At 39.8% G+C, this 18,179-nt stretch overlaps 2 protein-coding genes across 5 annotated transcripts in view; both read left to right on the top strand.

Moving 5' to 3' along the window:
* The window catches only part of slc44a2 (solute carrier family 44 member 2 (CTL2 blood group)), a 17,273-nt gene extending 8,012 nt beyond the window's left edge, over positions 1-9,261 (top strand). For 3 of the 4 annotated variants that reach the window (XM_062432065.1, XM_062432073.1, XM_062432080.1), the window contains exons 5-22: positions 66-150; positions 257-373; positions 502-562; positions 646-772; positions 1,750-1,833; positions 2,077-2,189; positions 2,276-2,407; positions 2,498-2,597; positions 3,155-3,247; positions 3,356-3,440; positions 3,634-3,896; positions 4,158-4,252; positions 4,575-4,678; positions 4,771-4,844; positions 4,951-5,021; positions 5,109-5,197; positions 5,289-5,373; positions 8,105-9,261. In XM_062432065.1, the coding sequence (XP_062288049.1) occupies positions 66-150; positions 257-373; positions 502-562; positions 646-772; positions 1,750-1,833; positions 2,077-2,189; positions 2,276-2,407; positions 2,498-2,597; positions 3,155-3,247; positions 3,356-3,440; positions 3,634-3,896; positions 4,158-4,252; positions 4,575-4,678; positions 4,771-4,844; positions 4,951-5,021; positions 5,109-5,197; positions 5,289-5,373; positions 8,105-8,214 (1,888 nt within the window). In that variant the 3' untranslated portion in view covers positions 8,215-9,261. Of the gene's footprint in view, positions 1-65; positions 151-256; positions 374-501; positions 563-645; positions 773-1,749; positions 1,834-2,076; positions 2,190-2,275; positions 2,408-2,497; positions 2,598-3,154; positions 3,248-3,355; positions 3,441-3,633; positions 3,897-4,157; positions 4,253-4,574; positions 4,679-4,770; positions 4,845-4,950; positions 5,022-5,108; positions 5,198-5,288; positions 5,374-5,654; positions 6,639-8,104 lie in introns of those variants that run through there. The other variant, XM_062432088.1, reaches the window with a different exon arrangement.
* A 1,206-nt stretch (positions 9,262-10,467) lies between these two features.
* On the top strand, positions 10,468-15,809 carry odad3 (outer dynein arm docking complex subunit 3). Its single transcript, XM_062440073.1, has 13 exons — positions 10,468-10,546; positions 10,770-10,891; positions 11,015-11,092; positions 11,216-11,407; positions 11,536-11,637; positions 12,036-12,161; positions 12,659-12,781; positions 13,058-13,207; positions 13,328-13,488; positions 13,917-14,073; positions 14,161-14,310; positions 15,439-15,526; positions 15,665-15,809. Exons 1-13 carry the CDS (start codon positions 10,468-10,470, stop codon positions 15,787-15,789), a joined length of 1,653 nt encoding a protein of 550 aa, XP_062296057.1. The 3' UTR covers positions 15,790-15,809.
* The last annotated feature ends 2,370 nt before the right edge of the window (positions 15,810-18,179 follow it).

Consider the following 18,179-nt stretch of genomic DNA (forward strand, 5'->3'; position numbering starts at 1 on the left):
TTAGAGATGTTTATTTATGATACAAGCCAAATAATGGTTTTGTTTTACTGTTTCCTACACAACAGGAAGAAGCCTCTGCTGTTCTACTTCAATATCTTGAAATGTGCCAGTCCGCTGGTGCTGCTGGAGTTCCAGTGTCCCACCACACAGGTCTGATACAAGAATGTTTATGTGCTTATGATTACTGTTACTATTTCCACCTTCTAAGAATTCATCTCATCAATTTCTCATGATTGTATGTTGTTGTTTGTCCCAGTTATGCATAGAAAGCTGTCCTAACAGGCATCTCACATTGTTGAAAGCCAAGACAAATAAAGAAGACCGTGAATACTACAGACAATTCTGTAAGGAAGGAGTGGACATCAACATTTTGGTAAGTAATCAAACGATATGATCATTTACATCCTACACATGCTTAGATGTATACCGTGACAATACCGTACAAGATGTAGAATGTATAATTTCAAAAAGTACATTGAAGGCTGTTTTTACGTGATTCAGACTGTTCCTGAGATCCTGAGGGACGGCTTGTGTCCTGCGATGCTCATGCCCAGTAAACCCTGTAAGTGTAAGAAGCTCGTTTAAGGTCATGACGCTAAAACAAATAAAAACTGCATCAAACTGATCATCTACTCTTAAACACAGTCACGCGTCGCTGCCTTCCGGCTCTGGGAACGAGGAAAGGCGGGGTGGTGATGGTGGGCAACGAGACCGTTCTGGATGACGGAGAGGGCAAGCAAATCAATGCCACCAACGTGCTGGAGGCATCAAAGTGAGTCCCCCCGTCTTCATTTCTTACTGAGTTTATAGATTAAAAGATGAATCAAGTATAGAAAAATCCTCACTTTAAGTTATAGAGAAAATGTTGTATACATGGGTAAACAAACTAGTTCTTACTGGACACTCCAGTCACACATCATCATGCTGTCCAGTATCAGCTGACAGCTAGCCCATCACGCTGCTCACTGCACTAATTTAAGGGGCCTATTTAAAGACCTTTATGCTCTCATTTGCTCTGTACACATCTGATCTATTAGTAAGGACCCTGGAAGGTGCTAATGTCAGTGTTTTCTATTAGCTTATTCCCATTTGGGAGCTGGCAATGCTCCCTGTATCTTATTTATCAAGATGATGAGTATAACATCTTGTCACGTTGTATTTTTGAAGCAGTGCTGTAGAGTGTAGAGCCACATTATCAAGGCGAGTTACATCTGTCATCTTAATTTGCAATATGATACGAGTGCTGCTGTCAGAGCAAGCCTAGTGTTAGTGGATAATTGAACAAGCTTCACATTAAAACGTAAGCACAGCAGTGTTGAAAGCCATAGTTGTGTTTAAAAGATTAAAAAAAATATTGTCCTAGTTTATCAGTTCTTGTCAGGTGACTACAATGTTGGAATGCCGAAAGCTGATAGTTGAGTCAGTAATCCTGACTTCCAATCTAAATGTGTCCCAATGCATCTGCTCTGGAAAACATGGAGGCTTGCAGCAGACTGATGTTTATATAACGAGTCTCTCAACTTCACAAGCATCTACTGAGGACCTAAATCAATTATCGCAGCTGATTTATCAAATAAGCACACTTTAAAAGAGATGGGAGGAGTAGGCTCCTAACATACTTGCAAAGACTGGGAATTCTGACTTGAATGACCGTTCCGCCTATCTGTGACAGAGGTGATAGTACAGTGGATTGCAGCATTATCTATGACAACGGTGCTTCATTTTTAATAACATTTTTTGTTATTACAGGAAGTCAAACTTGGTCGTCGAAGCTCGCCAGGTGGCCATGAGAATCTTTGAGGACTACACTCAGTCGTGGCATTGGATATTGCTGTAAGTCTGACCATTCTCTAGTCTAGTGGGTACTGTGATAGAATATCTGATATATTCTATTGTTAGAAAAGGCCAACTTTTAGTCATTGAACTGGTTTTGTAGCAGCTAAACTGAATCATTCTGCAGCCTGACTGTATTTGTCCAAACACAATGATTCATGAAAACAACTCTGAACATGACAGGCTAACTAATGTTGTTAAGTCTGACACTCACATGTTCAAATGTCTGGTTTGTGTCTCTAGTGGTCTGGTGATTGCCATGGTTGTCAGCTTGATTTTCATCGTCCTGCTGCGATTCTTGGCAGGCGTCATGATCTGGGTCATGATTTTCTTGGTTATTGTGGTCATTGGATACGGTAAGTCTTCAGCTTCTTTAAATAATCCAGTTGCTTTTAGCTTTTATTGATGTGAAAAATGACTAAACTTTTGAACAACTTCTTAGGTATTTTCCACTGTTTCATGGAGTTTAAGAGCCTGAAGGGAGAGCCTGGTTCTGACGTCACCATCCGTGACCTGGGCCTGCAGACGGACTTCTCTGTCTACCTGCAGATCAGACAGACGTGGCTGGCTTTCAGTACGCACAAATACGCTGACACTCTGTAACACAGCTCTGTATGAATGATTGATGAATCCGTTTTAATCTGCTGCATTCACCGTTTTGCAGTGATCATCCTGGCTATCGTGGAGGTCATCATCATCCTGCTTCTCATCTTCCTCAGGAAGAGAATCCTGATTGCCATCGCCCTTATCAAAGAGGCCAGCAGGTCAGTCTGACTTTGTCTTTAATTCCAGACTATATTGTGTTGCATCATTCTCTTCTTTTTTTCTCAACTGTGGCGGAAAAGTGACCTGACATGTCCCCATATTTTAAATCTGCAACAATCAATGATTTTATATTAAATAATGGGTCAAATGACAAATGAAAGTGGTGGTTTGTAGTGACACAGAGAATTATCACCCAACTCTGAAGTTCTATTTGTTATATGGAGAATTTTAGCATCTTTCAGCTCATTGTTTTGGTTTCCAGTGTTCTGTTTTAGTTTCACCACTCTCATCAACCATGTTTTAGCAAAAAATAATCTGTTAAACCCCTGTACGCTACCTACCCTGAAGAGACACACAGTTAGCAATTAGCTCTTGAACATGGTGGAGCATTTAGCAGCTAAAGATGGAGGTATGTCCCTCAGTAGTTGGTGGAGACCAAAATAGAGCTAAAAGGAGGATGAATACTGAACTTTAGGGTACTAGAAGCAAAACTCCAAATGACTGCTAACGTTATTTTGGAGGGTTTCATATCTCAACCTTTTTTTTCCTTTTTCAGAGCCGTCGGGCACGTGATGTCAGCGCTGTTCTACCCGCTGCTGACCTTTGCCCTCCTGGCTGTGGTGATTGCTTACTGGGCCATCACTGCTGTGTATCCTTTCACCTGCGATCTAGAAGAAAGGTTCATGTAAAAAGACAAGTGACCCTTTAAAAGATGTATTCATCTTCTTGTGGTAATCTCCTTGACAGCTTTGATCAGATTCTTGTCCACCTCTAATGACCAGGTGTACAAAGTGTTCAACAACTCTGAGTGCGAGTTCTCACGAGATACCTGCGACCCCAAGGTAGGCCTTTAAATGTCAATGCTGCATTCAATTTCTTCGTCGAAGATGTGTGAGGTGACCCAAAAAAGCCAAACAAATATTCAGCTAATATTTTACACCTTTTAGGAAGAAACTCATGAATGACTCTGGACTAGTTCACTGTATGAAAAACGTCTCACCGTCTCTACCCTTCTCTTTCCTTCTCTTTCTCCAGACATTCAACACCTCCAACGTTTCAGCTCAGTGCCCTGATGCAGAGTGCATGTTTGCCTTCTACGGTGGTGAAACACTCTACCACAAATACCTAATTGTGTTGCAGTTTTACAACGTCTTCCTCTTCTTCTGGTGTGCCAATTTCGTGACGGCCCTGGGCCAGGTCACTCTTGCGGGGGCCTTTGCCTCATATTACTGGGCCTTCAAGAAGCCTGGTGATATCCCCGCCTTCCCCATCTTTTCCTCCCTGGGACGAGCCCTCAGGTTAGAAGATAAGATTATGTGTCTGTGCATCAACTATCTATTTTTGAATCTAAAAGTGGACGTCACCTTATATTGAAAAGGCTAATATGAGGTTATGCTATTTAATCATATTGTTTTGGGTGAATTTAAAGAAAATGAAGTTGCTCATTCTGTCCAAATGAGACAGATGTGAGTGTCAGTAGGTGAGCAAAGCTTACCTACATGATGGGATAAAGATTGCTTCATTCTCACAGTTGGCCTCTGTTTCCTCCTCCTGTTCAGATACCACACAGGCTCTTTGGCATTTGGCTCTCTGATCCTGTCTATAGTCCAGGTCATCAGGGTCATTCTGGAGTATCTGGATCACAAGTTGAAAGGTCAGTATGCAATAATGGAAACCCCAACTAAGAAACATGAACATATTTGATGAGTTATAGTGGCAACCTAGGGTTTACACAGCAAAGTATTAGTACTAAATAAATATAATATTACAAGTATTGTTTCAGAATGTATTTATTCCTCCACCCACGTACGTGCAACTTTTATTTTCTCTTTCTTTGCACTTTTTTTTTTCACATCCGCTTCTACACCTTTGATTTATTTATAGCAGCAAACAGACCACATCAAAACCTATGGTTGTAAATACATCACATCATGACAAAGACCCTAAAATGAGTATATTTTGCTGTCATTCTTCAGGAGCTCAAAACAAGTTTGCTAAATTCATGCTAAAGTGCATGAAGTGCTGCTTCTGGTGTCTGGAGAAATGCATCAAGTTCCTGAACAGAAATGCCTACATCATGGTGAGTTTTATGGACTGGATCTATCTACTTGAGAGATGTTGGGTCTGGTCAGGTTGTAAAGTTGTTAAATGTATTAGTTTATTTGTCTCTAGATTGCCATCTATGGAAAAAGTTTCTGTACGTCAGCTCGAGACGCCTTCTTCCTTCTCATGAGGAACATCATCAGGTAGGATTTCACTACATTGATATTATCATTTATTCAATATTTATGCAATTTTTAGACCACTTTGATTTAATATACTTTGTTTTGCACTGTGCCTGTTTGAACACAGGGTGGCTGTTTTAGACAAAGTGACAGACTTCCTGCTGTTTCTTGGAAAGCTCCTCATTGTTGGAATTGTTGGTAAGGAAGCTTTTAATTTTAGATCAGATGTATCTGTCTGGATTTCATGTTTATATTCACTAATTCACACAATTTGTTTCTGTACAGGAATTTTCTCTTTCTTCTTCTTCTCTGGAAGAATCAGAGCTGTCGAGCAGGCTACTCCATCTCTGAACTACTATTGGGTACCAATTATGGTGAGAGATGATTATGCCTGTATAATGTGATCCATGGTTTACGTGTGGGCGTTTCATGGTTGTGACATATGATGATGATTTTGTCTCTTAGACGGTGGTAGTGGGATCTTACCTCATCGCCCACGGCTTCTTCAGTGTGTACGCCATGTGCGTGGACACACTCTTCCTCTGCTTCTGTGAGTAACTTTTGTTAACATGTTGGTGGACGGCCCCAGTGTTTAAAGTAAATCTTCTCTTCCTTCCTTTAAGCACTCATACAACTGTCTAAAGCTGAGCTGCTGGTTTCTTCTTCTTCCTGCCATGTTTTCTGACTCTTCTTCTCTTTGTCTTATTTCTCCCATTCATTTCACTTTACTTAATTTCCACACCTTTTCCACATTTATTTCATGACTTCATTTTCCCCTAAATTTTCCTTTAACCCGATCAAACACACCACATACACAACCACGTTCAAAAGGTGAGGACTTGGAAAGAAACGACGGTTCGCCTGAAAGGCCTTACTACATGTCCCCCGAGCTGCACGAAATCCTCTCCAAAGTGAAGAGTCAGGAGGAAGATCGAGATGGTGGCGATCAACAGGAAGACTCTGCAAAGGGAGCGGATGAGGTCAAACTGGAGGAGGAAACCCCTCTTCAGCAGCAAGAAAACGGAGAGATCCAACTGAAACAGCAGACTGTCCTCAAGCAGGAGAATGAGGAGGAGCAGCCCCTGCAGTCCAAGACGGATGCGGAAGAAGCAAAAGAGGAGAAGAGTGAGGAACAAAAAGACGGTCAAACGGAGGAGGCTGAAAAGAAGGAAGAACCAGAGGTGAAGGAAGAGGCGGAGAAGCAGGAGTCGAAACAGGAAGAAAAGAGCGAGGAGGAGGCGTCACCTCCGGCTGTGGAAGTTGAGAAAGAGGAGACGGGCGAAAAGAAAGATGAATCCCAAGAAGAAAATCCTCCCTCTGCACCACAAGAGTAGACAATACGAGTATGTAACAGCAAAAAAAAATGAGGCTTGGTAAACATGATAAAGCTTAAAATGCATACATGCAGAGTGAAACGTTGTGATGTGGATCTGTTAAATGTACGGCGAGCTGCATTACAGATCGCCTCGCTATTTGAGTGCCGTGACGTCCAGCTGGAGACGGTTGTCGTGTTTGAAAGTTGAAGCAGGTTAAAAAGCCCAGTGCATTTCTGTAGCTTGAAAAAAAACAAAAACGCTCTCTTGTGTTGGTTTTTAGAACAGTGTTGGTTTTTTACATTGTGAAGATCTGTAGAACATTGTGAGTGCTGAACCTGTGCCTGATTACTGTCACTAATATTTGTTGTCTTAATCCTGTTAACGAATGCACTACAAGAACCACAACTCACTATGTTTACAGTCAGAACAAACACATCTTAATTGATGGTGAATCTCCTTCACTGTTTACAATAATACCAGCTGACGCCAAAATGTTACAGACACATTTGATAAACTGTATAAATATTGGATCTTTCTCTTTTTTTCCCAATGGGACTGGTGTATATACAGTAGTGTATGTCTGTTATGTATTTTTTTGGCTTCAGTCTTGTAAAGAGATCCTCGCCAAGATGGGATCCCACGTATTGTATTGCCACCTACTTGCCTTGGTATTTCGGACTAGCGTAAGTGCTGTGATTGTGTCGCCATGACACAGCCATTGTGACCTCTTGGACTCTGTTTACTGACCCCACCTGCCTTTGCTCTGTCCCTATCCTCGGCCTGTCTCTCTCTCTTTCTCTCTCTCTCTCTCACTCTAAGTGCTGCATGGTGTTGACCTTCTGAATGCTCGCAACTAACATCTTAAGTCTCTGGATGCTTTTGTACTTTTTTTTCCTTCCTTGTCACCTTGTGAAAGATGTAAGTAGATTTTCCACTGATGACATTCCATATTTATTGGATGTAATAACTTTATTAAAGGTGATTGTATTTAATCACAGTAGTTCTTTATGGGTAAACAAAGTGGGTGTCAATGTGATGATTGGCATTTGGAAGCAGGTGAGTTTGCATGTCTCAACAAATTCAGCTTTAGGTTTTTTTTTCCATAAAGGGGAACTCCAACAATTTACATGTCCCAATGTGTACAACATTAATAGACTACTGAAATACTGTTCAATACTGACACCATTAAACCAAATAACAGAAAAGCAACGTAAATTCAAATTATCCTCATCAACAATTTACAATTCATGCAGAAGGACGTGTGCTTTGCTACAGTTAGCTTGCTAGCTGCTATGTTAAGCGGATTTTATCAAATAATTGACGTTAAGTTATTTTAACCATGTGACTAGCCACTGTAAATGCTTAACTAAATGGATCATAAATAAATAGCTGTATCATTTGTCAATGATATATTAAATTAGATTTACTTGTCATGGGAAGTACCCTTTACCCTGTGAAACCATTTATAAGGTGTCTTCTGTGGGTCTGGAGGAGCTTTCCAAAGTCTTAGAGAATAACTTGAGTGACATCACTTGAGTAATCCCAGGCTGTGTTTGGGGATGGAACATTGTTGACGGAAAGCCTGTGTTTTACATCCGGGATCTAGAGTGAAAGAGAGAGAGAGAGAGAGAGAGAGAGAGAGAGAGAGAGAGAGAGAGAGAGAGGAAGATGCAGGGATTTGTCAGATAGGATTTCTAGGAGTCTAACTAAGAGTTGTAACTTGATCCATGTTTGGGAATAAAATCAGGATCTTATATTTTCTTCAAAAATCTACTTCACAAGTCTCCTTATTTATAGAAGTGCAAATTGCACTGTGCAATTATACTATATTGCTGGAGTACCCCTTTAATTCTTTAAAACTGATCGCAGACACACAATACATAAGTACAAGCACTGTTTAATTAGTGTTCAGTGTTAAGATGCTGCTAGGAAAATGTCCCTCAACTGCTTCTGTCCATGTCACAGTGGAGGACCTAGAGCGCAACGATGGAACAGCAGAGAGGCCGTACTTCATGTCGCAGAGCCTGCTCAACCTCCTAAAGAAGTCCAATGAACAGCCCAAATCTGTAGATTAAATGTGTGTGTGTGTGTGTGTTTGTGTGTGTGTGTGTTTGTGTGTGTGTGTGTGTGTGTGTGTGTGTGTGTTTGGATTAAAAAAAGGAACAGAAAAAGTTAAAGTGCCATTTCCTTCATTTTGGTTGTTTGTGGTGCTTCAGATAATATCATCAACACCACAGTATTACAGTAACTATTACTGGAAGTCCTTTCTGTTCTCTGTATATTTTGATTTTGTATTTTCTTACAAAAATGTAAACTCTTTAACCAACAAGTGTGCCCTACAAATTCTACAGCCCAAATCTGTACATTAAATTTGTTTGTGCGGAGTGTGTATGTGTTTGTTTGTTGTCGAATGAAAAGAGGAATAGAAAACGTTTAATTGCCATTTACTTTATTTTGTTTGTTTGTGATGCTTTGATGAGTTCATCACCACCCCAGTATTACGGTAACTATTACTGGAAATCATTTCTGATGTCTGAATGATGTTTTGATTTTGTAATTTCATACAGAGGTTTGAGCCTATTGTCTTCCTGTACTTGCCCAACGAGTGTGATTATTTTATAGAAAGAATACAGGGAGCTTGAGTTATATATCTTGTACTTAATTTAAGCAACAGTTTGCCTTAAAATCCTGTGTTTTTATTTTTTATTGTACATTTTGGCCTTGATGGTCCTTTATTTGTGCATGTTCTCTCATACAGTCTGTGTGGCAGTGTCAATATCTTTTAATGAGATCGCCAGTTTATGGCAGATGTAGCCTGTTTATTATTACATGAATAAAGCTGTGCTTAATCAGTTTAACAAAGCATATTGCACTAGCATTAGCTCACCAAAGCAATATTGCAAACCTGCAGGCGATTGAAGCTTAGTATGATCCTATTACACTGCCTTAAGAGATTATAAATGACTCCAGTGGTTTAACTTGGATTTACAGTGTTGTTTCAATATAGCGTGTTCTTTCATGTTTATATGGAATATATCCATAAATAATGTACAAATTTTGAGTTTGTAAAAGTTTTGTATTGCATTTTTATTGTTGTAAACCAATAAAATATTATGTTGTCATATTAGCATTCAAATGAGTGAAAAAACAAAAAATGACACCATGGCCTTTTAGAGACCGACATTTGGGTAAAATAAAATATGGATCGTTATTGTGTAGTCTGTTATTAGTATAACAGGATACACAAATACAAAAAATAAAAAGACAAAACATTTGATACGTTTACCTAAAAAAAGGCCTACATTTTGTTAACAAACTAAAAAAAAAAGGCTGTATGTATTCATTACTGTATAATCATCTAAAAATATGGATTGTGTTTTCGTTACTTTAGAATGAGCCTTTTATATCTACATAGAAAGCGGGTCCTCTTCCACAGAGCCTGCTATGTTACACTGCCATGTTTCTACAGTAACCCAGAATGGACAAACTAAACACTGCCTCTAGGGAGGGCCTTTTTGCAAATTACATGGCCACCTTAGTTTCTCCATCATAGTTGGGAAAGGAGGGGGAGTGTTCAGTTGGCTTCAATCTGCATCACCACTAGATGCAACTAAATCTCACACACTGGTCCTTTAAGCAATAGACAAGGCTGGATTAATACCCCCATGGGCCCCTGGGCACTGAAACTAATGCTCATTCAGCTAGTTAATCATTTTTCCCACACACTCGTTGATTGGTTAGCAGGCCACAATGCACTATGGTTACTTTGTATCATCACTTGCCCAGCTATCAAATTGACAAATGAAACAGGCAATTATGAGACTTAATTCTTTCTTTTATTTTATTCCAATAGGAACCCTGCTTCGAACTTTGTAACTCCATATTTTGTTTTTGGACATACTAGGATTCTGACAGTGATGATAACTATCAACATCAAAACAATGGGTCAAGCCTTGTGTCATATTTCTTTGGAGCCTGACAAAAAAAGTGCACTCTTTTCACCCATTATGGAGGGCCCATCTGCTCATGGGCCCCTGGGATTCGGCCATGGCAATAGACTGTGTTTTGGTGGAATGAAATGTGTTAGAAAAGCAGTGAGAATAGATACAACCACAGTCACTGTCAATTACACTAAAGGTTCAGTGTATAATTTTTATCAGCATAAGCAGCAGCAGCTCAGCAGCGAGAGGGTTAATATAAACCTGTGAGCCTCGCGCTGTTGGTAAGTGTACAGGTTGCTAGGCAACACTGGGTCTTCGGGGAGTTGAGGCTAGCTGACTGTTGGCATATTTCTCTGCTAAATGTGAACAACATTAACAACTACTAAAATGCCGTTCGCTGCCGACACCATTAAACCTCCGCTGCATGACCAAATTGCGGAGATGCAGCGTAAAATTCAACTTTTGGGTAAGTTTATTTCATAGTAGTCTGGCTTTCGTTTTGAGTCCATGCTTTGTAACTGTTGTTGAGGCTACTTTTTATCGGATGGTTGACGTTAAGTTATTTTAACCATGTCAGTGTAAACTCATAACTAACAGAAATCCAACAGAAGCAGCTGGTAACTTTATTATTAGGGGTAGTTAGTGACCTATCGTGTATTATTGATGTAATAATGAAATGTGTCCACCAGAGGGCGACAGAGCTGCATACTATGAGAGCTCTCAGTCCACCATCAAGAAGAACAGAGAGTCCGTCTGTCAGCTGAGGCAGGAGAACAAGAGGCTGTATAAAAAGGTGGCAGAAGCTAAGGCTGTAAGTTAACTGCATAGCACAGGTTCAGTCTTGTGTTTTGTCCTTATTTATCTAAAATAAACGCTAAAACTGATCATATTTGAGTCTCATGGCAGTTAAAAGCCTGTTCACTTTGCCTCCCAGGGTGATGAACACATTATCAAAGTGGCCTTTCACAACAGAGGCTTGGAGAAGGATGCTTACCGCAACATGTCAGGGAAGGTGAGAGAAAAGAGCATGAAGACAGCAGCACATTTATTTTTACTGTTTATGGTTATAGAGTCCAAACACTGCTTATATCCTCCGAGAGGAGTTCTCAACCTCATGTCATTGCCCTTTTCTCAGGCGGCCATTTCAACACTGGACCAGAGGGTGCTGTCTAAGATGAAGCGTCTCAATGTCCTAAAACACACCACCCAGACATACCAACGCCACCTGGAGGAGGTGAAGACGGAGCACCAGAGAATGAAACCAGAAGGCAGCAGCGGAGCACAGTCTGCTGACTCGCGGGCTCGGAACAGAGAGGAAGATGCCATGGTAGTAACGTCAGGCTCACGTAGGGATCAGCAAAACATGATAATCGTAACTGTTATTTTTACTTGGTGTTCACTTGATGCACTTAGATAAAACTTTGTGAACAATGCTTTCTATATCTGTGTCTTCAGAAATTGCGGGCACTGGAGAACAACTTGGAGAAGACCCAGTTTAAATGCAAAGAAGCTGAGAACATCATGACAAACTATCTGAAACTCAAAAGTCACATGCAGGTTAGCCCAAAACACATGTTTGCTTTTTACCCTCAGCATAATTAAATTCAACTGCATGGTGCACTACACACCCTTATAAGAGTGAAAAGCACTTTTATGCCATTTGTGTTTTGTACATTTGTTTGGTATGCAGAAACAATGGATGGTGTTTATTACAGTGCTCTGCAGGTTAATGGCCTGTGATGGTGGCCGACACTTTGTTGTACCTTTGATAAGGGATTCTGTGTTTGTGTTATGTAAACGTAAAGTGAGACTTCCACACTGAGTACAGTACTTCCTGTCCAAGGCCTCATTTGACCTTTTTAACTCACCCTTCATTTTTGCATTCCGGAGATTTTTGAATTATGGCCAAATATTCCCAGTGGTGGACAGTGTCAAACCATCTTTTTATCTCTCAGGAGGAGAGTCTGACTTTCCAGGGCCAATTGGACAGTCTTGAAGGAGAAATCTTGAAGAACAGAGAAGAACTTCACAACCTGCAGGTCATGAACAGCGAAGCCCAGCTCTCTAAAGAAACTGCTAAGGTGACCTGCAGCCTCCTCTGCCATGAAATTACAACATGCAGTGCATGTCACTAGTCTGTCTTTACTATCAACTTTAATCACTACTGATATTAGTTAAATGCATCTCTTGTACAAACACCACAGGGACTATTTCATTGTTTATTTAATGTAACTGTGTCCTTTGCATTTGGATTCCTAAACTGTGTATAAGCAGCATTAGCAAAGGAGAATATTAGTGAGAAAATTGTTTTCTCATATTTTCTGTTCTGGTACTGAAGTTCCTGCTAAAGTTGCACAGCCACAAATAGAGATACATAACTGCCAAGAGGCAGAAATACTCTTCACAAAAGCTACTGTGTTTGATTACGGAGCCTTCTAAGCCAAAAGAAATGTTAAACCTCTATACTGACTTTAAATTCTGGATTGTAATACTATTTGTCTCACTTTGTTTCTTTCTCTCCTTTGCTTGTTTCCTTCGCTCCTTCACACTTTCATTTCCTTTTCTTATTCCTTTCCAGGTCGAGTTACAGCAGCAGGAGGAACTGCTCTACAAGGAGCGCAAAGACAGAGAGCGTATTATATCAAGCTACAGGAAAAAGGTTGAGGAGCGTAAGGCCCAGGCTGAGAAAGTCGACAGAAGGGTGAGATAAAAATAGAGGTTTATACTGTGTGTCTGATTGCGGTGGTGTTTCCTCTTTTGATCACCCACATAAGCATTCTTGTTGGCCATGTGAACTTATGATTGAACATTCAAGTACCTGAATGACATCAAAAAACATGACTACAGAAGGGCTTCAAAAGCAGTCACCAGCTTTACTATCTTATATTTGGTCAAAATAAAACTTTATTCAAACTATGATATTCTCTGTGAAAATATAATTTATGGTTGGAATGGTTATAAACTTTGCTCCCTGTAGGCTCAGAGAGCTGCCATGCAGCCAGATGAGCTGAGCAGTGAGGCCCAGCGCAGCACCACCAGGATGGCAGGTGAAGAGGAGAAAACCATCTCTACTTTTGAGGAGGCCTTCCAACGGATCAAGGAGGCCACGGGAGTCACAAATATACAGGTATGAATGTGAAAATAGAAGGATTCACTCCTTCATGTGCCCATACTTTACATGCATATTTTATGTGGTGACTATCAGTGTTTATATATCCACAAGTTTCTTCATTTGTTATGTGTGTAGGAGATAGTGGAGCGTTTTATCTCACAGAAGGAGACACACCAACATCTGGAGAAGCTGAAAGAAGAGAATGAGAAGGTGTTGCTGCAGCTAAAGGAGCAGAAGGAGCTCTTGTACCAACAGTTCCAAGAGATGAGATACTCTGGGGAGGCTAAACTCTCCAGGTGAGATGCCCAAACTAACAAAGACATTACAAAGACGCCTTAAATCCATATATTTCATATTTCATGCAATATATGCATACAATATACAAAATATGATATATGATATATGATAATAGTCTATTTAAAAATGATAGAATCATCCCAGAATAGTTTCATCATTCATCATATGAATTTAGGTACTGACTATCTGTCACTATCTGTATCTATTGAATTAATTGTGAATCTACTGTAGCTGTACGGAGAGCTATGGAGGTAATGTCAGTGTGTAATTTTAACTACTTATCCTAAATAATGTGGATTGTCAAATTTAAGAAAAAAAAAGAAGTATCTAATGGCCTCCTGCTCTACAACTCACCTACCACCCTCACGGTCTATGTGAACTGTATTAATGTTTATTCTGAAAGCTTTTTTCTCTGTGGTTGAATTAGTGACCAGCAGATGTTGGAGGAGTGTGAGCAACAACTGGAGGCTGAACAGCAGAGGTGTGATTCAGCTAAAGAGAACCTGGATTGGCTTGTTAAAACCCTCAGTACTGTCCGAGCCGGAGGGGAGCACCTTGCAGACAAACTTCAGCACATCACGCTGGTAAAAACTGCAAAACTATTAGGTTTAACTATGGCTTCATTTCTTTATTTCTGAACTGTTCTGGCCATTTCTCTGTTCTCCCTCCAGAGTGAGGACATTGTGCCTGAGGTGTCTCCAGACTCCGATGAGTTCGTGGTGGAGTTGATCAACCAGTGTGAGAAGAAGCTGCAGTTACTCCAAGAGGAGCTTCAGGGAAAGGATCAGAGTGCTATTATGAAGGAGATGGAGGAAGAGGAGGTGAGACAAACACAACAACACTTAACCAGGGGTTTGAAATACAGGTTGTGAATTTAGTTAGGACATCATGTACTCTAGTGACAGGTGTGTGGGAAGGGCACGGGTCGATCATTAGATGAGTCATATTGTACAGTTTGCAATCATTATCAGAGAATGTTGGCATATGAGCGATACTACGAATGTAAATATGTGGCCAACATATTCACGCTAATAAACATGTCTGTGGTTGATGAAAGGAAATTGTTTGGGAACATCCTTCAAAAAACTAGTTAGTATGAAATGTCTTTTTAAATATTGACATTTGATTCCGAGAATCGGTGAGTAGTCTCCTCTGTCAGAGCTGTGTATCAGCTTGAACTTTGAACCAGGTGACAATGAGTGCTGTCAAGGTACACAATGAAGCATGTCAGACTCTTATTTAAGCCCAGAGTAATAGTAATGAACGCAGCATGGCCGAGTGTGCTGCTGTGCTTGCATATTATCTAAATGGAAAAGCAGGCATTAGAACCACCTGAAGTGTTTGCTCTTGATTATTAACGCTCGATAGCACCTTCTCTATTTGAGAACACAGAATATCAGAGTGTACCAGAGGAAACACGCAACAGCCTGCCTGCCATTCACTAATGACATTGACTGCTTTACCCTCACATACATTTTTAGAAGGCATAATCTTTCTAACTGACGTAACTCTGAGCTGATAATTTTAAAATCAGTGCGGCAGTGTTTGCCTGTCTGAATATGCTTGGCTGTCAAACGACCTGCACCTCTATCATAAAGGACAACGACAGTCTGGAAAAGACCAGTCTAAGACTGGTCATCATATCTGTTAGAGGTCTGATTCAATTTTAAACACCAGGGACAACGATGGTTACTGTATAGGTCCAGGACTGTATCTGTCTGTCCCTAACAAAGTCTAAAGATTAGAGTGTATTATAATGTTGTCAGTAAACTGAAGCAAAACCATAAAAATAGACCTAAATAAATTCAGATTTTATGGCAAATAAGGGATTTCATAGATAAAAAAAAAAAAAAAATTGTATAAATTTTACATTTACAGAAATAGAATACTTTTCTTTCTGTTGAGTCTGTAACCACTGGATGTTTTTAATGTGTCTGTGTGCTGCACAGTTCTTCGTCCGGATTGAAGGGAAACTGCCAGCTTACAACACACGTGTCAAGCTGCCTGAGGACCAAAAACTGGACCTCTTTGACAACGGTGAGTTGGGCAGCCACACACACACACACACACACACACACACACACACACACACACACACACACACACAGACACACACACACACACACACACAGAGTGAATTTTCTTTGTTTCGAACTTTCACTGTTTGTGTCTCAGAGGACGAGAGTGAAGAGGATGAGGCTGACATCATCTCGCGCGAGGCACTGAAGCGTCAGTCTCAGCTGATCATTGACTCCAAGTCCAAGAAAAAGCCCTGGAAGAAGAAGAAGGGCAAGTTCTGATCCAACCCTACAGTCTGTGAAGAGAAGACACTCACAACTTGGTTTTCGTGTCAAATGAACTCAGGTTTAGGACAAAGGGACGATAAATATCTCAGTCCTCCAATATTTCTATATTTATCCATTGAATCCTGATGTCATCACTGTGTGTTAACAGGAGCTATAAATAATGGTAAATTTTAAGTACATCATTGGCAAATAAAAATAGATTTTCAAATATGTTGGAAGATGTACACAGTAGTATTAGTAGTTCATATACATGAATAGATATGTTTGTGTCTTTAAAGCAGGTTACTTGTTATAAAGTTGAGTTTGTTTTGACAACAGTAATGTTCTCTGGCATGTGTCACTGTTGCACCAACACTTTTTTCTCCACCCTTTTACTGGGAGGACGACAAAAACAGTCAAAACATTTCTTTCACTTGTTTTTTTTTTTTTTTTTTTACCATAAAAAGCTGTAACAGTATGCGAGAGAAATATGTAACATGTGCTTAAAGATTTTCTCTACCATTGTCCTCCATTTTGAATATAATGGCTTTTGTCTTACATACACAATGCACTGAAAACCAACACCTGTGACAAACTGAGCTTTCATTCATGGCTGAATTACATCAAACTAAAGACATGATTAGTCCCAGTATAAAATATGATACAGAGCTGCAGGCTAAACCTTCCCTGTTTGGACACATGTAGCACCAACTCCTGAACTAGTTCTGCTATGCTATCTCAACAATTGTTCTTCCTCTTTCTCTAAAAGCTTTACTGTTGGTAGAGCCAGCTCTTGCATGTCAGGTGGATTGTCTTGTTCTATCATAGAGTTGTCAGTAGAGCAATAATTCTTCATACCAAGAAGTAAGACCTCGGTGATGTTTGCCCTCTTTAGTTGTCTGTATGACAATGATTACTTTGTCACACCTGGTTACTACAGCAGCTGCAGCAGCGAGTGAATGACTTACAGAAAATAACCAGACAGACCACTTTTAGTCCTTTGGCCAACCCATTTAATCATAAGAATAATGTGTATGTGTGTGTCTGCACGCAGTCTGTTCCATGAAAGCCTAAAATTACCACAGTAGTGATTGTAATCTTATCTGTAGAAGGTTTCATGTCACATTCACTTCCAGTATTCCGTTTTTTATATTTTCCTTGACAGTCAGCATCTGATATCTGCTCCTCTATCTAAACCCATGTAGTGTCAGTAGTTTTAGCATATTTTTAAACTGAGTAAATTACCTGTAAAATTCAGAGTAACCAGTGACTAATACATTTTTTGACGGCCAACATATTTGATATAGCTGTCACTTGCCTGTTGTGAGAGAGTTTCATTTCTTGTGATCATCTGTGCCCTTTTCCCTGCTGTCATCGTCACCTCATGAATTTGCCTTTATAAATTTAACTTGTCCCATTCCAGCAAATATGCCAATATGTAGTGTTTAACCTCCAGTTTTATTATTTTAAAAGCCAGCCTGTTGGGCTTGAGACACCTTCATAATGAAGTTAAGTCTACTTGTGACGCCACATCCCAGGTCATTGCCTTATTTAGTGTGTGGATGTGAGTTACTGGATGAATGAGCGATTCAAACATAATTATTTTTTCTTCTCGGATTGTTTCATTTGAAGAATTTGTGGAGTCCTGAAGAGGTGAATATCTTTCTTGTGTTTTACATGTAGAAAGGCAAAAATAAGAGAAACTGATTTTGATTGTTTCCACAGGTTAGGAGTCACATATTAAGACCTTTATTCGACAATAAAACTCTCCACTGAGGTGTCTGCAGATAATTAAATAGTAGATTCTGTCATTAACACTCAGTTGAAGGAAGGTAACAATTCTGGGCTCCAATTGAAATTGAAGTGTATTTTATTAATATTGGGGTCGGTATTTCTCAGCTGTGGCTCTGACAGACCGTAGAAATGGAGAATGAATTTACAGCAAACATACAATTAATTGACCCCCTAAATTGATACATAAGATAGAAAGTAAGAAACTGATTCTAAAATAAAAACTTGATTTGATTCTGCCATAAACAACTTGCACATAATACACTTCAACTACTCACAAAAGAAAAGTATGACAACAAAACAAAAAAGAAAAACACAGATTCAATCCAACATGTGACAAAAATGTATAACATGTACTAAACTATTAAATACAACACAAAACAGTTTAATTTAATCAGACAGTTATAGAAATCTAGTTTAGGAGCTCATGTTGGGCAGAATATCAACTTATCCAGTAAGAAATAAGGGGACACCAGTAACGAGTGATCAGCACATATTTTATTGGTGTATTTTTTTAACCGATCGACCAATCAGTAATAGGAGGCGGCCCTTAGCTTCCTGCTGCAGAGTTTGAACAGCTGCCAGCAGCGTGAGTGGCTTTCCTCAACATCTCC

The sequence above is a fragment of the Scomber scombrus genome, chromosome 2, assembly GCF_963691925.1.
Source record: "Scomber scombrus chromosome 2, fScoSco1.1, whole genome shotgun sequence".
Classification (NCBI taxonomy): domain Eukaryota; kingdom Metazoa; phylum Chordata; class Actinopteri; order Scombriformes; family Scombridae; genus Scomber; species Scomber scombrus.

Excerpts from the sequence above, each read along its gene's own strand:
- odad3 (XM_062440073.1), top strand. The coding sequence starts at position 10,468 with ATGCCGTTCGCTGCCGACACCATTAAACCTCCGCTGCATGACCAAATT. Across the intron at positions 11,408-11,535 it reads ACAGAGAGGAAGATGCCATG|AAATTGCGGGCACTGGAGAA; the intron begins GTAGTAACGTCA and ends CTGTGTCTTCAG. Across the intron at positions 14,311-15,438 it reads AGGAGATGGAGGAAGAGGAG|TTCTTCGTCCGGATTGAAGG; the intron begins GTGAGACAAACA and ends TGTGCTGCACAG.